Source organism: Solenopsis invicta, chromosome 3 (genome assembly GCF_016802725.1).
Source record: "Solenopsis invicta isolate M01_SB chromosome 3, UNIL_Sinv_3.0, whole genome shotgun sequence".
Lineage (NCBI taxonomy): Eukaryota > Metazoa > Arthropoda > Insecta > Hymenoptera > Formicidae > Solenopsis > Solenopsis invicta.
In genome coordinates, this window is record NC_052666.1 from 12485863 (window position 1) to 12506488 (window position 20626).

The 20626-nt window shown below is 48.4% G+C and overlaps 3 protein-coding genes across 3 annotated transcripts; all 3 read left to right on the forward strand.

The window, feature by feature from the left end:
- Nucleotides 1–504: 504 nt before the first annotated feature.
- On the forward strand, nt 505–1653 carry LOC105194001. The gene has a single exon (XM_011158692.2). It carries the CDS (start codon nt 505–507, stop codon nt 1651–1653), a length of 1149 nt encoding a protein of 382 aa, XP_011156994.1.
- A 160-nt stretch (nt 1654–1813) lies between these two features.
- Nucleotides 1814–2950, forward strand: LOC105194002. The gene has a single exon (XM_011158693.1). It carries the CDS (start codon nt 1814–1816, stop codon nt 2948–2950), a length of 1137 nt encoding a protein of 378 aa, XP_011156995.1.
- A 742-nt stretch (nt 2951–3692) lies between these two features.
- Nucleotides 3693–5688, forward strand: LOC105196225. Its single transcript, XM_039447593.1, has 2 exons — nt 3693–4048; nt 4965–5688. The coding sequence occupies exons 1-2, from the start codon at nt 3693–3695 to the stop codon at nt 5686–5688; spliced, it is 1080 nt and encodes a 359-aa protein (XP_039303527.1).
- Nucleotides 5689–20626: the final 14938 nt, after the last annotated feature.

Below are 20626 nucleotides of genomic sequence, written 5' to 3' on the forward strand. Positions count from 1 at the left end.
CCGCCGGAGTCTTTCTGGAAGGATCGCTGTCTTTATAAAGCGCGAGAGCGAGACGCGCGTCGCAGTCGCAATTGAATCTCGAGGTAGATAGTACACGAAAGTTAGAGTGCGTGAATTTGGAAACAGGTCGCTTCCCTTGATCGGGTTAGTACCGCTATCGACAGACGTCGATGCGTGCTCACGCATGCTCACGCATTGTGTCCGTTCCAATTGTGTTGGGCTAGTTACAGTCAGAGCGCGGCAATCTCCGGATCCGTCAGAAAAAAGAACATTTTCTTCGCGTTGACTCACATTCTCTTTGTCGGGCAGTCGCCGAAACCGTCTCCGTCTCAAAACTTCGTTTGCCGTCTCACAGTCTCTCGATTCAAGTCAGAGCGCGAACATTTGCTGGTTCTTCGAGCCGGATCTCCGCGTTGCCGGTGCCGGATTTTTGGAGTGAGTGCTGTGACGTGACGGTGATATTCGTGGACTATCGTTCGGTGAGCTTGACTCCGCAATATAAAAATGGCTAATCCTTGGGAAGATCTCGTGCAAGCTCAGCATGACCTGTTCGGGCTTCTCTCGCGATCCTACGAGAACATGAGGAAGTCGGGAGAAGCCAACATAACGCTCGGGCTACTGGAAGCCCACCTCCAGACCTTGGAGAGTTATTGGGGCAAATTCGTCACTCGACATGAGCAGCTACTCATCGAGTACGGGGACGACCTTGAGGACCACGAGTACTTGACAGGCGATCTGATGCTCAAGGCCGATATATCCTTTCACGTGCAGAAGGGCAAGTACCTTGACGATATGCGCGCGATGCGCGGTCCGGGCCATGCGATAGTCGCCGCTCCCGTCGCAGCTCCCGCTGCGACGTCTGCTGCCGTCATCGCGGCCGCTGCTCCAACCGTCGCGGCCGCGGCCCCCGTCGTTGCGAGGTTGCCTCGCATTTCAATACCACAATTCTCCGGTCAGTACGAGGACTGGCCAGCCTTTCGTGACCATTTCTCTTCGCTGATTATTAGCAATCAATCCGCCACGCCGGTTGAAAAGCTCCATTACTTGAAGACCAGCCTGAAGGGAGAGGCTGAGCAGGTTACTCGCCAGCTACCCACGACTGAAGCCAACTTCGAGCGTACCTGGCGAGCACTGAAGGAGCATTACGAGAACAAGAGGCTCCTGGCGAAGTCATACATCTCACGACTTCTGTCACTACCTAAGATGAAGGGTGAGTCGGCCGTTGATCTCCGCAAAATATATTATTGCGTACAGAGAACCGTCGGGTCGTTAGAAGGGATCGGTCGCCCCTTGACGCGTAGTGATGACCTTTGCGTGCAATTAATTACGGGCCTTCTCGATTCGGTGTCACGGCGGGAATGGGAAACGCAACTTAGTCGTACGGCGGAACCGTCGTCCCTAGACGAGCTGCTCGTGTTCATCAATCAAAGGATGCGGACTCTCGAGTCGCTGACTATCTCGAAGAGCGAGGCTGGCTCGACGAAGGCTTCCTCAAGTGCCCTTCGTCAAAAACAAGCCTTACAGGTGCGTACGCAGAGAAGCCAGCGAGGCCGCTGCTTCCTTTGCAATCAGGACCACTACGCCAGTGGGCCAGTGCGAATCGTATCTCAACAAGACGGCTGTCGAGCGGAAGCAGTTCGCGTCTTCCAATGAATTGTGTGTCAACTGCCTCGGCAAGCACAAGCTTGCCGATTGTCCGTCGAAAAAATTGTGCCTGTCGTGCAATGAGCGTTATCACTCAACCTTGCACGACGCATACTCCGCTGTCGCGGTTGTAAATACTCATCTCGCGAGATTGCAGAAGAAAGTTCAAATGGCCATGCTACTGCAAACCGCTCGCGTCCGAGTGAGGGATCGCTGCTATGTCGACCACGTCGTGCGGGCACTGGTCGACACGGGAGCGGAGACGTCGCTGGTGACGAAATCACTGGCCCAACGACTGCGATTGCCGCGATCGCGATCGGCCTTCGCCGTCTTCGGGGTCTGTGGGAAGAAATCCGGGGTATCGCGCAGTCTCGTCGAGCTGCAGGTATCGCCTCGGGAGGGCGGTCCGTCGTTGCTGGTCTCTGCGTTAGTTCTTCCGCGAATAACGTTGTACGAGAGCGGTTTCCGGGCGGCTCCGAGCGCCTGGTCACACTTGAGCGGTATCACCCTCGCCGACCTGGAGTTTCTAGAGCTAGATCCGGTGGACATCCTTCTAGGAGTAGACGTTTACAGCACCATTATTCGAACGGGAGCGAGGCTGGGCGAGCGAGGCCAGCCTGCTGCACAACTCACTGCGCTGGGATGGTTAGTCTCCGGACCAGTCGGTCCAGCGGGGCCCCCCGACCGCTCACTGTCCCTGCAATGCAGGATCGAGGAGGACCTTTTCAGTCTGGTGAGGAACTTCTGGCAGTTGGATGACCTGCCCACGGGTCCTGCGCCCCTCACTCCCTCCGAGCAGGAGTGTGAGGATCTCTACCGACGTTCACATAGCCGACAGTCGGATGGCTGTTACGTCGTGCGGCTGCCAGTGGTTGCCCCTCTGCCCGACATGGCAGCCACCAAGCATGCCGCTTCCCGTGTTCTGACGGGCACGGAGAAGCGATTGGCACGAGTGCGTCATATGTACGTGGACTTCATGAGGCAGTATGAAGACTTGGGCCACATGACACCGGTGCGAGCTGACCGAGCTGCCGAGGATCGTGTAAACTATCTACATCAACACGGGGTCCTGCGGGAGTCCAGTTCCACCACAAAGCTGCGTGTAGTCTTCAATGGTTCTACGACGGTCCAGTCCGGCGATTCTCTCAACCGGAGCCTCCTGGTGGGCCAGAACCTGCTGCCTCCACTCGCCGACGTTCTCCTGAGGTGGCGACTTCCTTGCTACGTCCTTGCCACGGACATAGAAAAAATGTACCGGCAGATTCTGGTCCACCCTGAGGACCGGGATCTTCAGCGCATCTTGTAGCGATACCATCCTCAGGACGAGGTGATAGAGTATCGCCTAAACACCGTTACTTACGGGTTGGCGTGCGCTCCATTCTTGGCAATGCGCACTCTTCTCCAGCTGACCGACGACGAGGCTGATAACTACCCCCTAGGGGCTCGAGCTCTTCGGGGGGAAGTTTACATGGACGATATCTTAACCGGCGCCTCTACCTTGGAGGAGGCGTGCAAGCTGCAACGGCAGCTGATCGGATTGTGCATGGCGGGCGGCTTTCTCCTGCGCAAGTGGTCGGCAAACGATGCAGCTATCTTAGCTGACGTTCCTGCGGAACACCGGATGCAGCGGGACCTTCGGGATTGGCGGCCACACGAGACGCAAGGGACTCTGGGTCTGCGGTGGCATCCAGCCACTGATGAGTTCTCCTTCGCCGTTCCGGAGGCCACGCTGACTGACGTCACAAAGAGATCGGTGCTCTCATTTACTGCACGCCTCTTCGATCCCCTCGGTTGGTTGGCTTCTGTGGTGGTGAGGGCAAAAATCGCTTTTCAGGCTACCTGGCTGCTGGGATTAGCGTGGGACGACCCGCTGGACGAGGAAGCTCCTCCGAGCTGCCGCTCGACAGTGGTATGCCTACGCGGAGGAGCTTCCTCGGCTCGAATGTATCCGAGTTCCTCGCTGGTTGGACGTTGCATGGCCGGTCGACGCTGCGGAAATCCATGGCTTTGCCGACGCTTCTGAGCGTGCCTACGCGGCGGTGCTATACATGAGGACCAGCGTCGACGACTCTTGGCGGACGAGTCTGGTGGCGGCCAAGACCAAGGTCGCTCCTCTGAAGACGGTTTCGCTGCCTCGGTTGGAGCTGTGCGCCGCCGCTCTCCTGGCTAAGCTCACCTCTCATGTCTGTTCCGCGCTCGGCCTGGATCGGCTTCGGATTCACCTGTGGTCGGACTCCACGGTTGCCTTGGGATGGATACGCGGTCACCCGACCCGATGGAAAACCTTCGTTGCCAACCGCGTGGCCGATATCCAGACCAGGGTCCCGGACGCTCTGTGGCACCACGTGCCTGGACTCGAGAATCCTGCCGACTGCGCCTCTCGTGGTTTGTCCCCGGAGAGCTAGTGAAGCACTCTCTCTGGTGGCAGGGGCCGCCTTGGCTCCGGACGGCTCCCTCGACTTGGCCCTGCGACGCTGCCATGCCCGACGAGGATGGCTGGCCGGAGGCAAAGCTATCGATCCATGCGGTCAGGACTGCGCCCGCTCTCGTGGAGGAACCTGACGAGCTCCGACGATTCTCGTCACTCCGCCGGCTGCTGCGTGTGACCGCCTGATGTCATAGGTGGCTTCTCCGCGGACCTGCCGATGGGCCCGAGCTGACGGTGGACGAACTGAAGGGGGCCAGGCTGACCTGAATCCGGCGAGTCCAGGCTGGATATTACAGGCCCGACTTACGAGCTCTTCAGCAACACCAACCTCTACCCTCCTCCAGTTCACTTTTACGATTATGTCCATTTTTAGATTCTCAAGGCCTTTTGCGCGTGGGTGGCCGAATTAAGCACTCTCTCCTGGCGTACGACGAACGACATCCAGTCATTCTCCCAGGCGATTCTCACCTGACACGTCTGATGGTGGAGACTAGCCACCGCTGTTCGTTGCACGGCGGGGTCCAGATGACTCTTGGAGCGATCCGACAGCGCTACTGGATCCCGCGCGGGAGAGCCGTCGTCAAGCTGTGGTTGCGTCGTTGCGTTACCTGCGGGCGGCCATTCCGCAGCAGCTGATGGGGAGTCTGCCGCGGGATCGAGTCACTCCCGCGCGGCCTTTTTTCAGCACTGGCGTGGACTACGCCGGGCCCATCCAGCTGCGGACCAGTAGGGGACGTGGCCAGCGCTCGTACAAGGCATTTATCGCCGTGTTTGTCTGCCTGACTACTCGAGCGGTCCATCTCGAGGCGGTATCGGATTACACTGCCGACGCGTTCCTGGCCGCTTTGCGGCGGTTTGTATCGCGTCGTGGTCTTTGTCACACGATCTGAAGTGACTGCGGGACGAATTTTGTCGGCGCCGACGCCCAGTTGCGGGCCTTCTTCACTGAGGGCAGCCAGGAGCTGCGCCGGATCCTCGGTCGACTGGCGACGGAGCAGATTCAGTGGAGGTTCAATCCTCCCTCGGCACCGCACTTCGGCGGTATTTGGGAGGCTGCGGTGAAATCACTGAAGCACCACTTGCGGCGAGTTCTGGGTGACTCCACCTTGACCTTCGAGGAGATGAGCACCCTCCTCGCTCAGGTGGAAGCTTGCCTAAATTCTCGCCCGCTCCAGGCGTTGTCCGACGATCTCGAGGACTTGTCGGCCTTGACTCCCGGTCACTTCCTGGTGGGGGGACCGCTGACGGCCTTGCCTGAGCCATCACTGACAGAGCTGCCTGTCAACCGTCTGACTCGCTGGCAGCTCCTACAGCAGATGCGCGATCACTTCTGGGAGCGCTGGTCCCGCGAGTACCTGCACTCTCTCGTCCATCGACCTAAGTGGCTAAAGGGAGTGGCCGACTACTACGTGGGACGCCTGTGCCTCATCCGGAGCGAGACCACGCCGCCTACGCGCTGGCCGCTCGCGCGCATCGTCCAAGTTCATCCCGGTGAGGATGGACTAATTCGCGTGGTCACCGTCCGGACAGCGGCGTCGACATTCACGCGTCCGATCGTCAAGATCGTCCTGCTGCCAGTTTGCGACAACGAGGAGAATGGGAAGCCACTTGACTAACGGTTCAGGCGCCTCCCCCGCGGTGCATGAATCGGCGATTGCACCTGTCTAGGATACCAGCGCATTAAGTGTTACATAGACTATAATAGAGTTTAGCTCCTTTCTTTGTTAACGCCTCTATTCTTTATACGCGACTCGCCATGACTACCGCGTGTATGTGAGTGAGATTTATCGCTTTCCTATACATAAAACTTCAGCGATTCGCGCTGTCCGCTGCGCCTTACGAGCTCCTCGTCAGGGAGATTGTAGTGCCTTGCGGGTAACCGGCGCGGAGGGACCCCAAGGCTCGACCTGGGCATGTCGCCCGAAAAATGATTCGGGCGAGGCGGGCGGGATGTTCGGGATGGCGCGAGAGACGGAGACGGGGTGCGAAGCGTTGTTTCTTTTCCCGATTTCGCGGGAGACCGACGTTCGCGAGCGGGAAGCGAAGGCCGGCCGTCGTTAGGCGATGACACGGCCGCGAGCGCGAACATGCACTCGCGCGTGGCAAACGGCGAGCGGGAGCGTGCGCTCGGGCCGTGCTGAATTGCCATCCAACGTAGCGACAAATATTAACGTCTTCGGAATTCGGCGATCCTTCTGGAAAGATCCGGAGAGCGGAATGTTGTTGACGATCTCTCGGTTTCCCGCCGGAGCCTTTCTGGAAGGATCGCTATCTTTATAAAGCGCGAGAGCGAGACGCGAGCACGTCGCAGTCGCAATTGAATCTCGAGAAAGTACGCGAAAGTTAGAGTGCGTGAATTTGGAAACAGCTCGCTTCCCTTGATCGGGTTAGTACCGCTATCGACAGACGTCGATGCGTGCGTGAGCATTGTGTCCGTTCCAATTGTGTTGGGCTAGTTACAGTCAGAGCGCGGCAATCTCCGGATCCGTCAGAAAAAAGAACATCTTCTTCGCGTTGATTCACATTCTCTTTGTCGGGCAGTCGCCGAAACCGTTTCCGTCTCAAAACTTCGTTCGCCGTCTCACAGTCTCTCGATTCAAGTCAGAGCGCGAACACTGTGTTACGACCAAAAATTAATTCGGGGCACATCTTTGTTGAATTTGGAGAAGTATAGAAAATCGCACAAATGAATATAAGCACTAAGACCTAGCTGCGACCGAAGAAGGCTTTCTTACTATCATTGTGTTGTTACACTATCGTTCCAATAACACGTTTGTAATTCCAAGTGCTACTGTTTTTGTACTTTAACAGAAAAAATTTTCTATTAAAGTGATAACCCATGTGGTAATTACGTTTAACTTTAAATCTACAAAATTAAATCTGCTAATTCTACAAAATCAAAGTATTATAATGTACTTTGTATATTTATTGAAAAATTTTTCTATTCTAATTCAAGTGGTATGTATTCAAAAAAATGTGTGAAATCTTTAAATTGCGCCAATTATAAAGAGCATATATTATTTTGAAATAACTGTTATATAATAAACGCACTTCAAATCTTTATTTTTTTGTTCTTTAAAACCCAAGTGGTAATATTTTTATATTTTAACAGAAAAGTTTTTCTATGCTAACCCAGTACAAAATCAGTCTAATCCAAGTGGTGATATAATTAAGTTTTTCTAATACAAAATTCAAGTAGTACTTATGTTTGTATTTCCATTGAAAAATTTTTGTGTTTAACCCAAGTGGATGTATTCAATTTTAATAAGTTTCAATGGAATATCTAACATTAATTTCAAAGAATTAAAGAGGAAAAAAAACAAAATGTGAAAATTTTATTAAAATAAAAAATTTTTAATGTACAAAAACTTGGCGCTGCTAGATAAGAACAGCAATAAGAATTGGATAAAAAAGAATTTCATAAATGTAACAAACAGCATGTTTGATATCAGAAATCAGGGTAGATATGCAGTTAAGTATTAATAAGAACAGAATAAGTTTATGTAAATAACAGCCTTAAATATTTAAAAAAAACTACAAACAGCATTAAATATAAAAAACTACAAATTTGGCGCTGCTATATAAAAAAAAACAGTAAAAGAAATAACACTTGTAAAGTATGCGTTACAATAGTAATTACGCAAAGTAAGTTGCAGATTAAGTTTCTTTAATATTATTTAAGCAACATTGGAAATCATTATAAATTTTCTAAGTTACTCTAATTATTATATTTTACAACATTATATTTAGTTATAATTAAACATCTAGCAGCGCCAAGTTTTTTTAATATACAAGAACTTAGCGCTGCTAGATGTTTAATTATAACTAAATATAATGTCGGAAATAAGTCGTTTCCGAGTTATAGCCACTTTTATGTATAAAAAATCGTATTTTATAGTCCGCGTGGCATCCCTTCTAAAATTTTTTTATTAAATTCCTAATTTTTTATTTTCGTTTCTTATTCTTTTAATATTTGAATCTTAACATTTTTTTCAACACCTTATTTTATTTTACTTAAAAATAATGTGTTAAAAAAATGTAATTACAAATATCAAAAAATTAAAAAAATTTTTAAAAATATTAAATAAAAAAATAATAAAATTAAAAAATTAAAAAAATAAGGAATAAAAATGAAAAAATTAGGAATTTAATAAAAAAATTTTAGAAGGGACCCGGACTATAAAATACGATTTTTTTAAACATAAGACTGGCTCGGAAACAACTTATTTCCGGACCTATGTTTATGTAGTTTGTTTTCCTTCTTTTGGGGTCCCAAATCACGTTCCGAAATATTCGTAGGAATTTTCCGAACACCATGTATAATCGAAAAATTTTGTTCTTTAAAATGAGCCTTGGAAGATAGTTTTTCATTTTTTTTTGCTTTTTTTTACGAAGTTCAAATACTGTCTTCAGCAAAGATTAATAGACGTTTAACAAAATTAAAGGACCACCTACAGTTATTCTCCAAAAGAGAGTGTAACATGATAAATTAACAAAAATGATACACTACTCAAAAAAAAATAGGGAACACTTTCCAGACACCAAAAATTAGGCTATTTTCAAATGACTGTAACTCGGTGAAAAATCATCGTAGGTAAAAAATAAAAAAAGCATTTTGAAGCTTGAAGATCGAGCTTTAACGTTCTACTAGCGGATTTTCAAAATTCTTTTAACTTTCTTGTCTTACGCATTAAAAAAAAGCACACCTTGTTTTGTTCGTTAAAATTTTGTATCTTTGACACTTTGCAGATCGACCAACAAATTTTTTTCGAATAATTCAAGTAAAATTTCATAAACTACAACATTTTACCTACAAAATGCTGTTTTTAAAAAATTTCTCTATGATTTTTTTTGACCGAGTTACGCAACTTTGAAGCTAAACCTGCATTTTTTACAAATGATATCCGTACTCCGTGAAAAATCATCGTAGACAAAAAATCGAAAAACCATTTTAAAGCTCGAAGTTTCAGCTTTAACATGCTATTAATGGTTTTTAAAAATTTTCTCAATTTCTTAGTACTATGCCCCAAAAAGGATACACTGTTTTTTCCTTAAAATAACGTATTTTTAACAGCCTGTAGCTCAATAAAAAATTTTTCTCGACAAATCCAATGCAAGTGCCATAAAGTATGACACTTGCATTGGATTTGTCGAGATACGTCGATCGACAGATACATTTTCTCTACAAAATGCTTTTTTTAAAGTTTTTTCTACGATTTTTTTTGACCGAGTTACAAGACTTTGAAGATATACATTTTTTACAATACACTTTTCCGAAAAATGACGTCTACCGCCGACATTAGCATTACCCAATGTGCACCACGTGGAGGTTGTCGGTGGGATTTTTGCACATCGTGTGTGTGTGTGTGTGTGTGTGTGTGTGTGCGTGTGTGTGTATCACAGCAGAGATAAGGACCCCGCAGTTCGTCACTTCTGCAGTATTTAATGACTCCAAACCCTCTCTGCTGTGTGTGTGTGTGTGTGTGTGTGTATGTGTATGCGTGCGCGCGCATGAGTGTTCAATAGTGTGTATTTCCTCCTCTCTGATCAATTACTGCTTGCAAGCGTTTTCGCATACTTATACATCTTGCAATACGATCTTGCGGAATGTTGTGCCAAATTTCCGTTAAAATTTCTCCCAATTCTTCTAAATTTCGCGGCTGTTCCTCGCGACGCCTTAATCGTCGTTCCATTTCATCCCAAATGTGCTCGATTGGATTTAAGTCCGGGCTATTGGCGGGATGATTTTACAGTCTAATTGCGTGTCGTTGAAAAAAACGTCGCGTTATATTCGCCGTATGAGGTCGAGCATTGTCCTGCATAAAAATAAAGTTCCGACAGGTTCGATTTAATAGCAAAACGTGTGGTCGTAGAATATTGTTGATATAACGAACACTCGTTGCAACACCCGTTGCACGAACAATTGCCGGAGGTGGCAGGATCACTAGATCACTTCGTCTTGTAAGTGATATACACCCCCACACCATCACGGAACCGCCGTTGTAGGATCGTATTGGCATAACGCAACGTCGATCATAGCGTTCATTTCGTCGACGCCAAGTACGTATACGAGCATCATTGCCATAAAGGCAAAAACGTGATTCGTCGGAGAAATATACATTTCTCCAATCCCCAGCGGTCCAATTTATGTGATCGGGCGCAAATTGATAACGTACTTGGCGATGTACGAGTGTGAGTCTTGGTACTTGTGCACGAACACGAGAACGAAGACCGGCTTCTCTCAAACGGTTGCGAATTGTTTGTTCGCACACATGGCGCACAAATGAATGTCATCGCGAATGTTTCTTGCGGTAATTATTCGTCTTTCTAATGCATAACGAACAATGGCTCGATCTTGTCTATTTGTCGTTAATCGAGAACGACCACTACCTTCACGTCTCGTGTAATTTCCCGTGTCTTGATATCGTAACCAAGCTCTACTCACTACGAACACGGATGCACCAATATTTTGCGCCACATAACGCATACTAAAACCTTGTTGCATAAGCGCAATTATGCGTGCAACTTCTACGGCCGATAAATGTCTACGCGGCATTTTGAAAATTCCGTGTCGCTTATCGCACTGCGAGAATCGCCGGCGTACTAAACAAAATTTTATTGTATTGAGCATGCAATGTTTACATATAATTATCTTTGTCTAAAAAGAGATTTTCTTTAGACTAAGACGACTGTAAACATATAGTCTAAAAAAATCTTAGTCTAAAAAAATCTCTTTTTAGACAAAGATGACCATATGTAAACATTGCATGCTCAATACAATAAAATTTTGTTTAGTACGCCGGCGATTCTCGCAGTGTGATAAGCGACACGGAATTTTCAAAATTCTGCGTAGACATTTATCGGCCGTAGAAGTTGCACGCATAATTGCGCTTTTGCAACAAGGTTTTAGTATGCGTTATGTGGCGCAAGATATTGGTGCATCCGTGTTCGTAGTGAGTAGAGCTTGGTTACGATATCAATACACGGCAAATTACACGAGACGTGAAGGTAGTGGTCGTTCTCGATTAACGACAAATAGACAAGATCGAGCCATTGTTCGTTATGCATTAGAAAGACGAATAATTACCGCAAGAAACATTCGCGATGACATTCATTTGCGCCATGTGTGCGAACAAACAATTCGCAACCGTTTGAGAGAAGCCGGTCTTCGTTCTCGTGTTCGTGCACAAGTACCAAGACTTACACTCGTACATCGCCAAGTACGTTATCAATTTGCGCCCGATCACATAAACTGGACCGCTAGGGATTGGAGAAATGTATATTTCTCCGACGAATCACGTTTTTGCCTTTATAGCAATGATGCTCGTATACGTACTTGGCGTCGACGAAATGAACGCTATGATCGACGTTGCGTTATGCCAATACGATCCTATAACGGCGGTTCCGTGATGGTGTGGGGGTGTATATCACTTACAAGACGAAGTGATCTAGTGATCCTGCCACCTCCGGCAATTGTTCGTGCAACGGGTGTTGCAACGGGTGTTCGTTATATCAACAATATTCTACGACCACACGTTTTGCTATTAAATCGAACCTGTCGGAACTTTATTTTTATGCAGGACAACGCTCGACCTCATACGGCGAATATAACGCGACGTATTTTCAACGACACGCAATTAGACTGTAAAATCATCCCGCCAATAGCCCGGGCTTAAATCCAATCGAGCACATTTGGGATGAATGGAACGACGATTAAGGCGTCGCGAGGAACAGCCGCGAAATTTAGAAGAATTGGGATAAATTTTAACGGAAATTTGGCACAACATTCCGCAAGATCGTATTGCAAGATGTATAAATATGCGAGAACGCTTGCAAGCAGTAATTGATCAGAGAGGAGGAAATACACACTATTGAACACTCATGCTCGCGCACGCATACACACACACACACAGCAGAGAGGGTTTGGAATCATTAAATACTGCAGAAGTGACGAACTGCGGGGTCCTTATCTCTGCTGTGATACACACACACACACACACACACACACACACACACACACACACACACACACACACACACACACACACACACGATGTGCAAAAATCCGACCGACAACCTCCATGGTGCACATTGGGTAATGCTAATGTCGGCGGTAGACGTCATTTTTCGGAAAAATGTACTGTAAAAAATGTATATCTTCAAAGTCTTGTAACTCGGTCAAAAAAAATCGTAGAAAAAACTTTAAAAAAAGCATTTTGTAGAGAAAATGTCATACTTTATGGCACTTGTATTGGATTTGTCGAGAAAAATTTTTTTATTGAGCTACAGGCCGTTAAAGATACGTTATTTTAAAGAAAAAACAGTGTATCTTTTTTGGGGCATAGTACTAAGAAATTGAGAAAATTTTTGAAAACTATTAATGTTAAAACTGAAACTTCGAGCTTTAAAATGGTTTTTTAATTTTTTATCTACGGTGATTTTTCACGGAGTACGGATATCATTTGTAAAAAATGCAGGTTTAGCTTCAAAGTTGCGTAATTCGGTCAAAAAAATCGTAGAGAAATTTTTAAAAAAGCATTTTGTAGGTAAAATGTTGTAGTTTATGAAATTTTACTTGAGTTATTCGAAAAAAATTTGTTGGTCGATCTGCAAAGTGTCAAAGATACAAAATTTTTACGAACAAAACAAGGTGTGCATTTTTCTTACTGCGTAAGACAAGGAAGTTAAAAGAATTTTGAAAATCTGCTAGTAGAACGTTAAAGCTCGATCTTCAAGCTTCAAAATGCTTTTTTTATTTTTTACCTACGATGATTTTTCACCGAGTTACAGTCATTTGAAAATAGCCTAATTTTTGGTGTCTGGAAAGTGTTCCCTATTTTTTTTTGAGTAGTGTATATATTTGTATAAATAATATGCTCTACTTATGTTTTATGTTTTCAATAACATATATTGACACAATATACATGTGTTCACAGATCAATCATCGGGCATCAATTTGCAGCATTCTTACAGGTCAAACAACGTTCAGCGAAGTTACGACTTGAATGAGGGTAACCGCTTGGAAATTTAAAAAAAAAAAAAATTCTTGAGAAAGATTCCTAAATTTTTTTTACTTTAAACAACGTTTCTATTTTACTTAACATTAAGAAAACTGTTTTTGACAATTAATTAAAAATTCTAAAAAAGTAGAAATATTAAAATTACTATATCCGTAAAAAAACATGTTTCTATAATGGTTTCTTAAACGTTATTTTATTGGAAAAAAAACGTTTTAATTAACGTTTATCTGAGTGGACATTTTAACGCATGAAAAACGTTTCTAAAAATTGGTAATATAACGTTTCAGAAAAACGTTTATAAAACGTTTTTGAAACGTATGTGTTCTACTTGAAATTTATTTTAATACTGTAAAAAATTATTTTCTTAACATTAAATAAAATAAAAATGTTTTTAACGTAAAAAGATTGAGAATCTTTCTCAAGAATTTTTTTCGTAAATTTTCACGCGGTTACCCATTAAAGTCGTAATCTCGTAAAAAAATATAATTTTATTCATATTTATATAAATAATATGCTTTAATTATGTTTTATCTTTTTAATAACATATAATGTCTCGACATACACGTGTTAACACAAAGTGTTCACAGATCATCATCAGGCATCAGTTTGCAGCAGTCTTACAGGTCAAGCAACGTTGGGCAAAGTTACGACTTGGAAACGTGGCCGCTTGAAAATAAAAAAAAAAAAAAATCTTGAGATAAATTCCCGTTTTTTTACTCTAAATAACAATTCTATTTTATTTAACATTAAGAAAACTGTTTTTGACAATTAATTAGAAATTCTAAAAGAGTAGAAATTACAAAATTTCTTTATCCGTAAAAAAAAAAACGTTTCTATAATGGTTTCTTAAACGTTATTTTATCGGAAAAGAAACGTTTCAATTAACGTTTAATTTAGTGGACATTTTAACGCATGAGAAACGTTTCTAAAAGTCGGTAATAAAACGTTTCGGAACAACGTTTATAAAACGTTTTTGAAACGTATATGTGCTACTTGGGGCTTCTCTGATAGGTAAAATTTAAAATATTTTGTAACAGGTGCACATAGCGATACCACTTGATGGAATCTTCCAATGACAATTTAGTGAGTATCGGGATTATTGTCCGATTAATCCTTTCCACCTGCCCGTTGGCTCTCGACAGACCCGTCGTAATCAGGATATGTTTAATTCCTTCGTTGTCACAATAATCTTGGAACTCTTTCGACAAAAAGCCGTTCCTCTATCTAAAATAATCCATGCTGGATTGTCAAATATTTGTTGTTGAGACTTTAACTTCTTGATTAATTTTTGTGAGGTCATACCTTTCATCAGATTAAACCAGGTAAATTTAGTGAAGCTGTCAATCACAACTAAAATATGATTATATTTTTTGCTGGTAGATTCCAAGGGATCCACATGGTCTTTGTGATATGTATACAAGGGCACATCGCTTTTAGGTAACGGATGGAGTTGACCTTCTCATTTACCTTGTTTTTAATTAGCAAGTATGCAGGGGATGCAGTTTGCTATTAACTTCTCTATCTTCTTCTTTAAATCCAACATAAAATAATCTTTTCAAATAACGTCTTCTGTTCTCTTCGCCGATAAGTGACCCCTGTTATGAACCGCTTGTATGACTTCGTTCTGCATACAATCTGGAACCACCAATACATTACTGTCCTCGATGAATTTATAAAACCCACTTTCCAACAACGTATACTCATTATTAGGTTTTAATTTTAAACTCTCTATTATCGTTTTCAATTCCGAATTATCTGCTTGAGCTGCTTTTACTCTTGCCAAGATGCCGTCTTTAATTATTGTCATGATTGCGTTCCTACTTAAAACGTCGGCATGTTTTATTCTTATGCCTGACCTGTGTTCCAGCGTATAGTCAAAGTCCTCCAACTTTTCAGCCAATCGCCAGATCTTTGAAGAGACTTCTTTTTTCTGCATAGTTTGTGCAAACGCCGCACAGTCTGTTATTACCTTAAATTTTAAACCAAGTACATATACACAAAATTTTTCAAGTACTTCTATCACAGCTAACACCTCTAATTTATAGCTTTTATATTTTCTTTCGGCCGGCCGCGACTTACGACTCATATATTATACCGGATGTAATTTATTGTCTATTCGTGATCGTTGCAATAATATTGCGCCCAATCTGTCCTAACTGGCGTCGGTGTGCAGCTCTGTCTCTAATGTCTGATCGAAAATCTGCAATACAGGCTCACTACTTAACATTTGCTTCAGTTTATTAAAAGTTTATTTCTCTATTTAACCAATTTGAAACATATTATCGTTACGTAATAAATCGCTTAAAAGTTTCGCTGTCATCAAATATCTGGTAATAAATTTGCGAAAATACTCCGTGAGACCGAGAAAACTTTGTACTTGTTTAATTATTATTGGTTACGGAAATTGTATTACTGCTTTTACTTTTTCCGGGAATGGCGATACCATATCGTTTTCTATTATTTAGCCTAAAAATTCGATACGCCTTTTTCATAAACTTGCATTTCCTAACATTTAATTCTAAACCATACTAGCACGCTGTGTTTAACCCTTAAACACGTAAGTGGGTCTGAGAGACCCCATATGAAGTTTTGAACGCTTGCTATGTGAAGACGAAATGAGATTGGAGGTTTGGACCAAGACGTAAAAAATGTTTGAAATCTCCTCTTTTAATTGATATAGTTGATCAACTTTTTTGGTCAACTAGAATTCGAACGGCACGGCAGCAAAGTTTTGTTACGGTCAATGCGACCCATATAGTATGTAAGTGAAACCTTTTTGTGAGTATTTTACATAAAAAAAACTGGATAAAATACGTTTGAACAGGTCAATTTGCAGATGTTACTCGCATATACTCTGTCTAAAGTTGGAATACTATAAAATGTTGTAGAAAAAAGAGTTTTTCCGAAATACATGAAACACATCAATTTTCAATTTTAGATACAATTTAATCAAAAATTCCTCATATTCGCCTTGTTACATAAATACATTTTTTAATAGAAATGACAATAATATAATTTTTTTTTGAAAGTATGCATTGTGGGAAACCCTCCCCGATGCACCGGGTCGGGACGGCCCTCGGGCCGCTCGGACTTTTCCGAGGCAGGGCCGAGGGCGCGTGCGGACCGCGTTGAGGGGTTTTCTGTGAAAAGATCCGTCCTGGAACGGAGCTCCTTGACGCTCCAATTCGGACGAGACGGGCCGCTGGGACCCCAATTACCGGACCCAGCGGGCTGGGCCGTCTCCGGGCCGCCCGGACTTATTCCGGGGCAGGGTCGGAGCGGTGGAGGATGGTCCAGCGCGTTCCTCGTGGGAAACCCTCCCCGAGGTCGCGGGCTGGACTGGTTCCGGGGCCGCTCGGAAGTATTCCGAGGTAGGGCCCGGGGCGGTGTTGGCTGGCCCGACATTCCGCGACGGTGTCCTTTCCGGCGGGTGCCGGGCCGGAGTCTAGTCCCCCCAGGGGAGTTGTCACCCCCCTGGGTGGACGTGCTGGTCGCTATGGCGGCTAGGGTGCGGAAGGGGCGTCGCTTCCGTTGCCCGACCCGTCCGTGGAGCCCCCCGGGTGGCGCCACCCGTGACGGTGCCCCCGCTGTCGGAGGCGGGGGACCCCTGAAAGCCCATACGGGGCGAGCCCTTGATGGCTCCTCCGTAGGGGTGTGTAGGGGGCTGGAGGCCCATGCCCTGGATGTCACATCCCCAGGGCCTGCGCCATAAGCCGACCCCCCCGGAGTACCGGGGGCACCCGTACCGGTCATGTTTCGGCGGGGTGGGAGATACGCCGGTCGGTCCAGCCGTCACGGAGAATGGGATATTTTTCCAAAATGAATAATAAAAATCAAGAAGAGGCAGGAAGAAGCGGTACGCCCAAGGGTGTCCGCTCAGGTGGCGGTCTGGGGGGGACGAGATCCTCGTCCTCTCCCGATTTGAAAACAGGGGACATCTCTCCCGCAGAAGGGAGAGAGGCCTCGAAATATGTGAGAGGACCCTCCACCGGGGCTGGCGGGCTGGAACTTTTCAGCCCGTCCAGCTCTCAGGAGAACCCCCCCAACAAGATGGAGACCAAGAGACTCCAGATTACTCTGGAGGATTTCCTGCCGAAAGGTGGGAAGGCACGTCCCACCGGCTCGAGGCCGGGCCTGGCCTGCAGCAAGGGGCCGAAACCCGACAGCTGCGGACCGGATACCCCTCGCCCCGAGAAGGATAGTACTCCCGGGCCATCTGGCCTGAAAACGAAGAAGGCGGCGTCTCTGCCGTCGTCCCCGTCCCTAGTCACGGAGCCCATATACATGGACGTTGACACGGATAGGGATTCGACGGGGCGAGGGACAAAGCGGGCCTATGTAAAAAAGAAGCCCGCATACTACATCTCGTCCTCCTCCGAGTCGGACGAAGGTCCGACCAAGAGGGGGCGAGGCAGGCCGGCGAAAGACCCCTCTCACGAGGGGCAATTCACGGCGGAGGCCCTCGCAAGGAAGGCCGATGCAGCAAAGGCGAGGAAGGTGAAAAAGGACCACATGGCCATTAACGACCCGGAGGTCCACCCCTCCTCTGCTCGAGCCGCCAAGGCCCAAGAGAGGGCCCTAGAACGCGCCGAAGAACTGGAGCAACAGCCAATCGCGGCTGTTGCTGCAGTTATGTCGCAGAGCCTTGGGATGCTGGCCAAGTCGGTAGAAAGGTCCACAAACATCCAGGGTCCCATCAAGAGGGACTTATGGAGTGTGTACACGGACCTTACGGCCGGCTTGTCCACTATTGTAACAAGGCAAGCGGAGAGCCCTAAGGCTCGTGCGCAGCGAGACGAGAGCGCGGCACTGGCCAAGGCCAAGGCCAAGTGGGCCTTGGAGAAGAAGCGCCTGGAGGCCGAGATGGGGCAATTGCGAATTCGCATTGCCCTTCCCGAAAAGGGCCTCTCGGCACGAGCCGCCGGCGAGGGCGGAACGGACGTCGAGGTCCAGACGGATCTGGACCTCGACGACGAAGTCCTAGGCGCCCTGACCGGGGGGACCCATATGGACACGGAAACGGCCGTGGAGGGACCCCCTGTCGAGGAAACCCCCGCCAAAGCAGAGACCACCCGGCACAGAAAGTTGCCGGTAGTGGTCTCCACGGAGATATTAAAGGAGCCGTACTTCCGTCCGCCGCTAAAGGGGGTCAGCAAGCAGCTGAACCCCCTGTCTAAAGCGGCGGACCGGATAGCGGCTCCCGTTTCCCGCTCCTCCTTCCTTGCCCTCCCCCCTCCCACTAGTTCTCTGGAGACATCGGGATGGGCCAGGGTCGGGGAGAGCGGGAAGAAAGAAAGGAAGAGGGCGAAAGCCCTGACCGAGGACGGCCTAAAGGAGGCTCTCTCTAGAGTCCTCCCGGCCGTCCTCGCTGAGATGGGACTTCTCCCCGCCCCCAGGGGGGCGAAAAGGTCCAAGGCACCCCCGACTGCGGGCAAGATCGCCAGGCAGTCCGGGGTTGCCCCCCAGAAAGGAGCGGACAACGCGGTCGCAGTGGCCGCTAGGCCCGCTCCGACGACGCAGAGGGAGGCCACCCCGTCCATACTAGAGCTATGGATGGAGGTGGTCTCCAAAAAGACCAGGAAAAAGGCCGTCAAAGCCGCCGAAAGGGCGACAAAGACGGCCCCACCCCCGGCGGCGAGGCCGACTAGGGTCCTCCCGATCCCGCCCCCGAAACCCACCCCCCAACAACCTTCTACTTCTTCGAAGAAGAAGAAGAAGAGGGGCGGACGTGGAGGGGGCCAGGGGGGACCAGGGGGGCAAACCACGAGTGGCGCTAGCTCCACGGGTCCGGCCAGGGCAGCCAAAATCAGGCCGCCGACAACGGCGGCCGTGACGGTGACCTGCGCGGACCCAGCAGCATACGCGCAGGTCCTCAAGACCGCGAGGGAGAAGGTAGATCTCTCCTCCCTCGGGATTGAGGACCTGCGCCCAAGACGAGCCGTCACGGGGGCCCTGATCCTAGAGGTCAGGAGCGTAGAAAACGGCACCAAGGTCGACGCCTTGGCCGAAGGGATCAGGGAGGCCCTCGGAGTCAGACATGACGTTAAAGTAGCTCGACCGTGCAAGACGGTCGAGCTACGGTTGAGTGGCCTGGACGATTCGGTCACCTCGAGTGAGGTGGCCGATGCCTTGGGAGCCATAGGAGGATGCTCCCCCCAACGACATCAAAGTGGGGGAGATCCGAACGGCTCCCAACGGGCTAGGCACCTGCTGGGTACGTATCCCAGCCAAGGCTGGCAAGGCAGCTCTGGCCGCCCCCCACGTCAGGGTGGGCTGGTCGAGCTGCCGAGTGGTGCTGCTTCCCTCTCGGGGGCTGCAGTGCCACAAGTGCCTGGCCCAAGGCCACGTCTAGGCCAAATGCAGCAGCCGGATCGATAGATCCGGTTGCTGCTACAGGTGCGGAGGCCTTGGCCATCTGGCCAAGGCATGCACTGCCAAGGCGGGCTGCCCGGTCTGTCGCGACGCGGGCAAGCCCGCCGAGCATAGGATCGGCGCGAAGGGATGCCTGGCGAATAAGCCGCAACGGGCACCCCTGAGCGCCGAGGGCCGAAATGAGGCGGGGTCATCTACAAGTTTAACACCAACCCCGCCCCCAGCTCCGGACCCCATGGTAGTCGAGGAGGAAGCCCCTCTCCCGCAAAGGGAGAGGAGCATGAGAAATGCGTGCGCGGAAACGCGCGTAACAGAGATGGAGGTGGAGGAGCCTCAGGAGACATCCGAAAATGCCCCCTAGGCTCCTCCAGGCCAACCTCAATCACGCCAGGGCTGCGCAAGACATGCTTGCGCACTGCCTGGCGGAGGGGGGTGGCGGGCTGGCCATCGTCGCCGATCCTTATAGGATCCCCGAGGGCAACCCCAACTGGGTTGGAGATTCCTCGGGGAAGGTGGCGATGGTCAGCCATCATGTGCCGGGCGCTCCGCCGATGATTCCCCTATCGGCTAGCGAGGGCTTCTTCATGGTCGAGTACGGACCCATCGATGTCCTGGGATGCTATCTCCCCCCTAGCCTAACCAGGGGGGAGTACGAGGCGGCCTTAGACGGCATGGAGAGCGACATACTCAGTCGCTCTCCAAGGCCTGTCATCGTGGGGGGAGACCTCAATGCCCACGCTGTGGCCTGGGGCTCCCCCCGCACTGACGCGAGGGGCCGCCTCGCTTTAGAGTTTGCGGCGGGGCTCGGCCTGGTCCTTTTGAACCGGAGCCGGGTCAGCACCTACGTGGGGACCGGGGGAGAGTCCATTGTCAACGTGACATGGGCCTCCCCCGAGGCCCTAAACAGGGTCCAGGGATGGACGGTGGAGACCGACTCCCTCGGAGAGACGTCTGATCATAGACTTATCTCCATGGAGCTGGTCTCCCCCCCTCACGGAGGTGCGAGAGCAACGCCGCCGCACCCGGGATAGGAATCGATGGGTTCTGAGGAAACTCGACCTAGAAGCCCTCGAGGTCAGCCTCCTCGCCTCCACTTGGCCGGAGGGAGGAGCTGACCTCGGAGCCGAGGAGGAGGCGGAGCGCCTCTGTGAGATTATGTCGC

What these genes read in the sequence shown, in the direction of transcription:
- LOC105196225 (XM_039447593.1), top strand. Translation starts at nt 3,693, where the DNA reads ATGAGGACCAGCGTCGACGACTCTTGGCGGACGAGTCTGGTGGCGGCC. An exon ending in GGTTTGTCCCCGGAGAGCTA is followed by an intron (nt 4,049 to 4,964) that starts GTGAAGCACTCT and finishes CACGATCTGAAG; the next exon opens with TGACTGCGGGACGAATTTTG.
- LOC105194001 (XM_011158692.2), top strand. Translation starts at nt 505, where the DNA reads ATGGCTAATCCTTGGGAAGATCTCGTGCAAGCTCAGCATGACCTGTTC.
- LOC105194002 (XM_011158693.1), top strand. Translation starts at nt 1,814, where the DNA reads ATGGCCATGCTACTGCAAACCGCTCGCGTCCGAGTGAGGGATCGCTGC.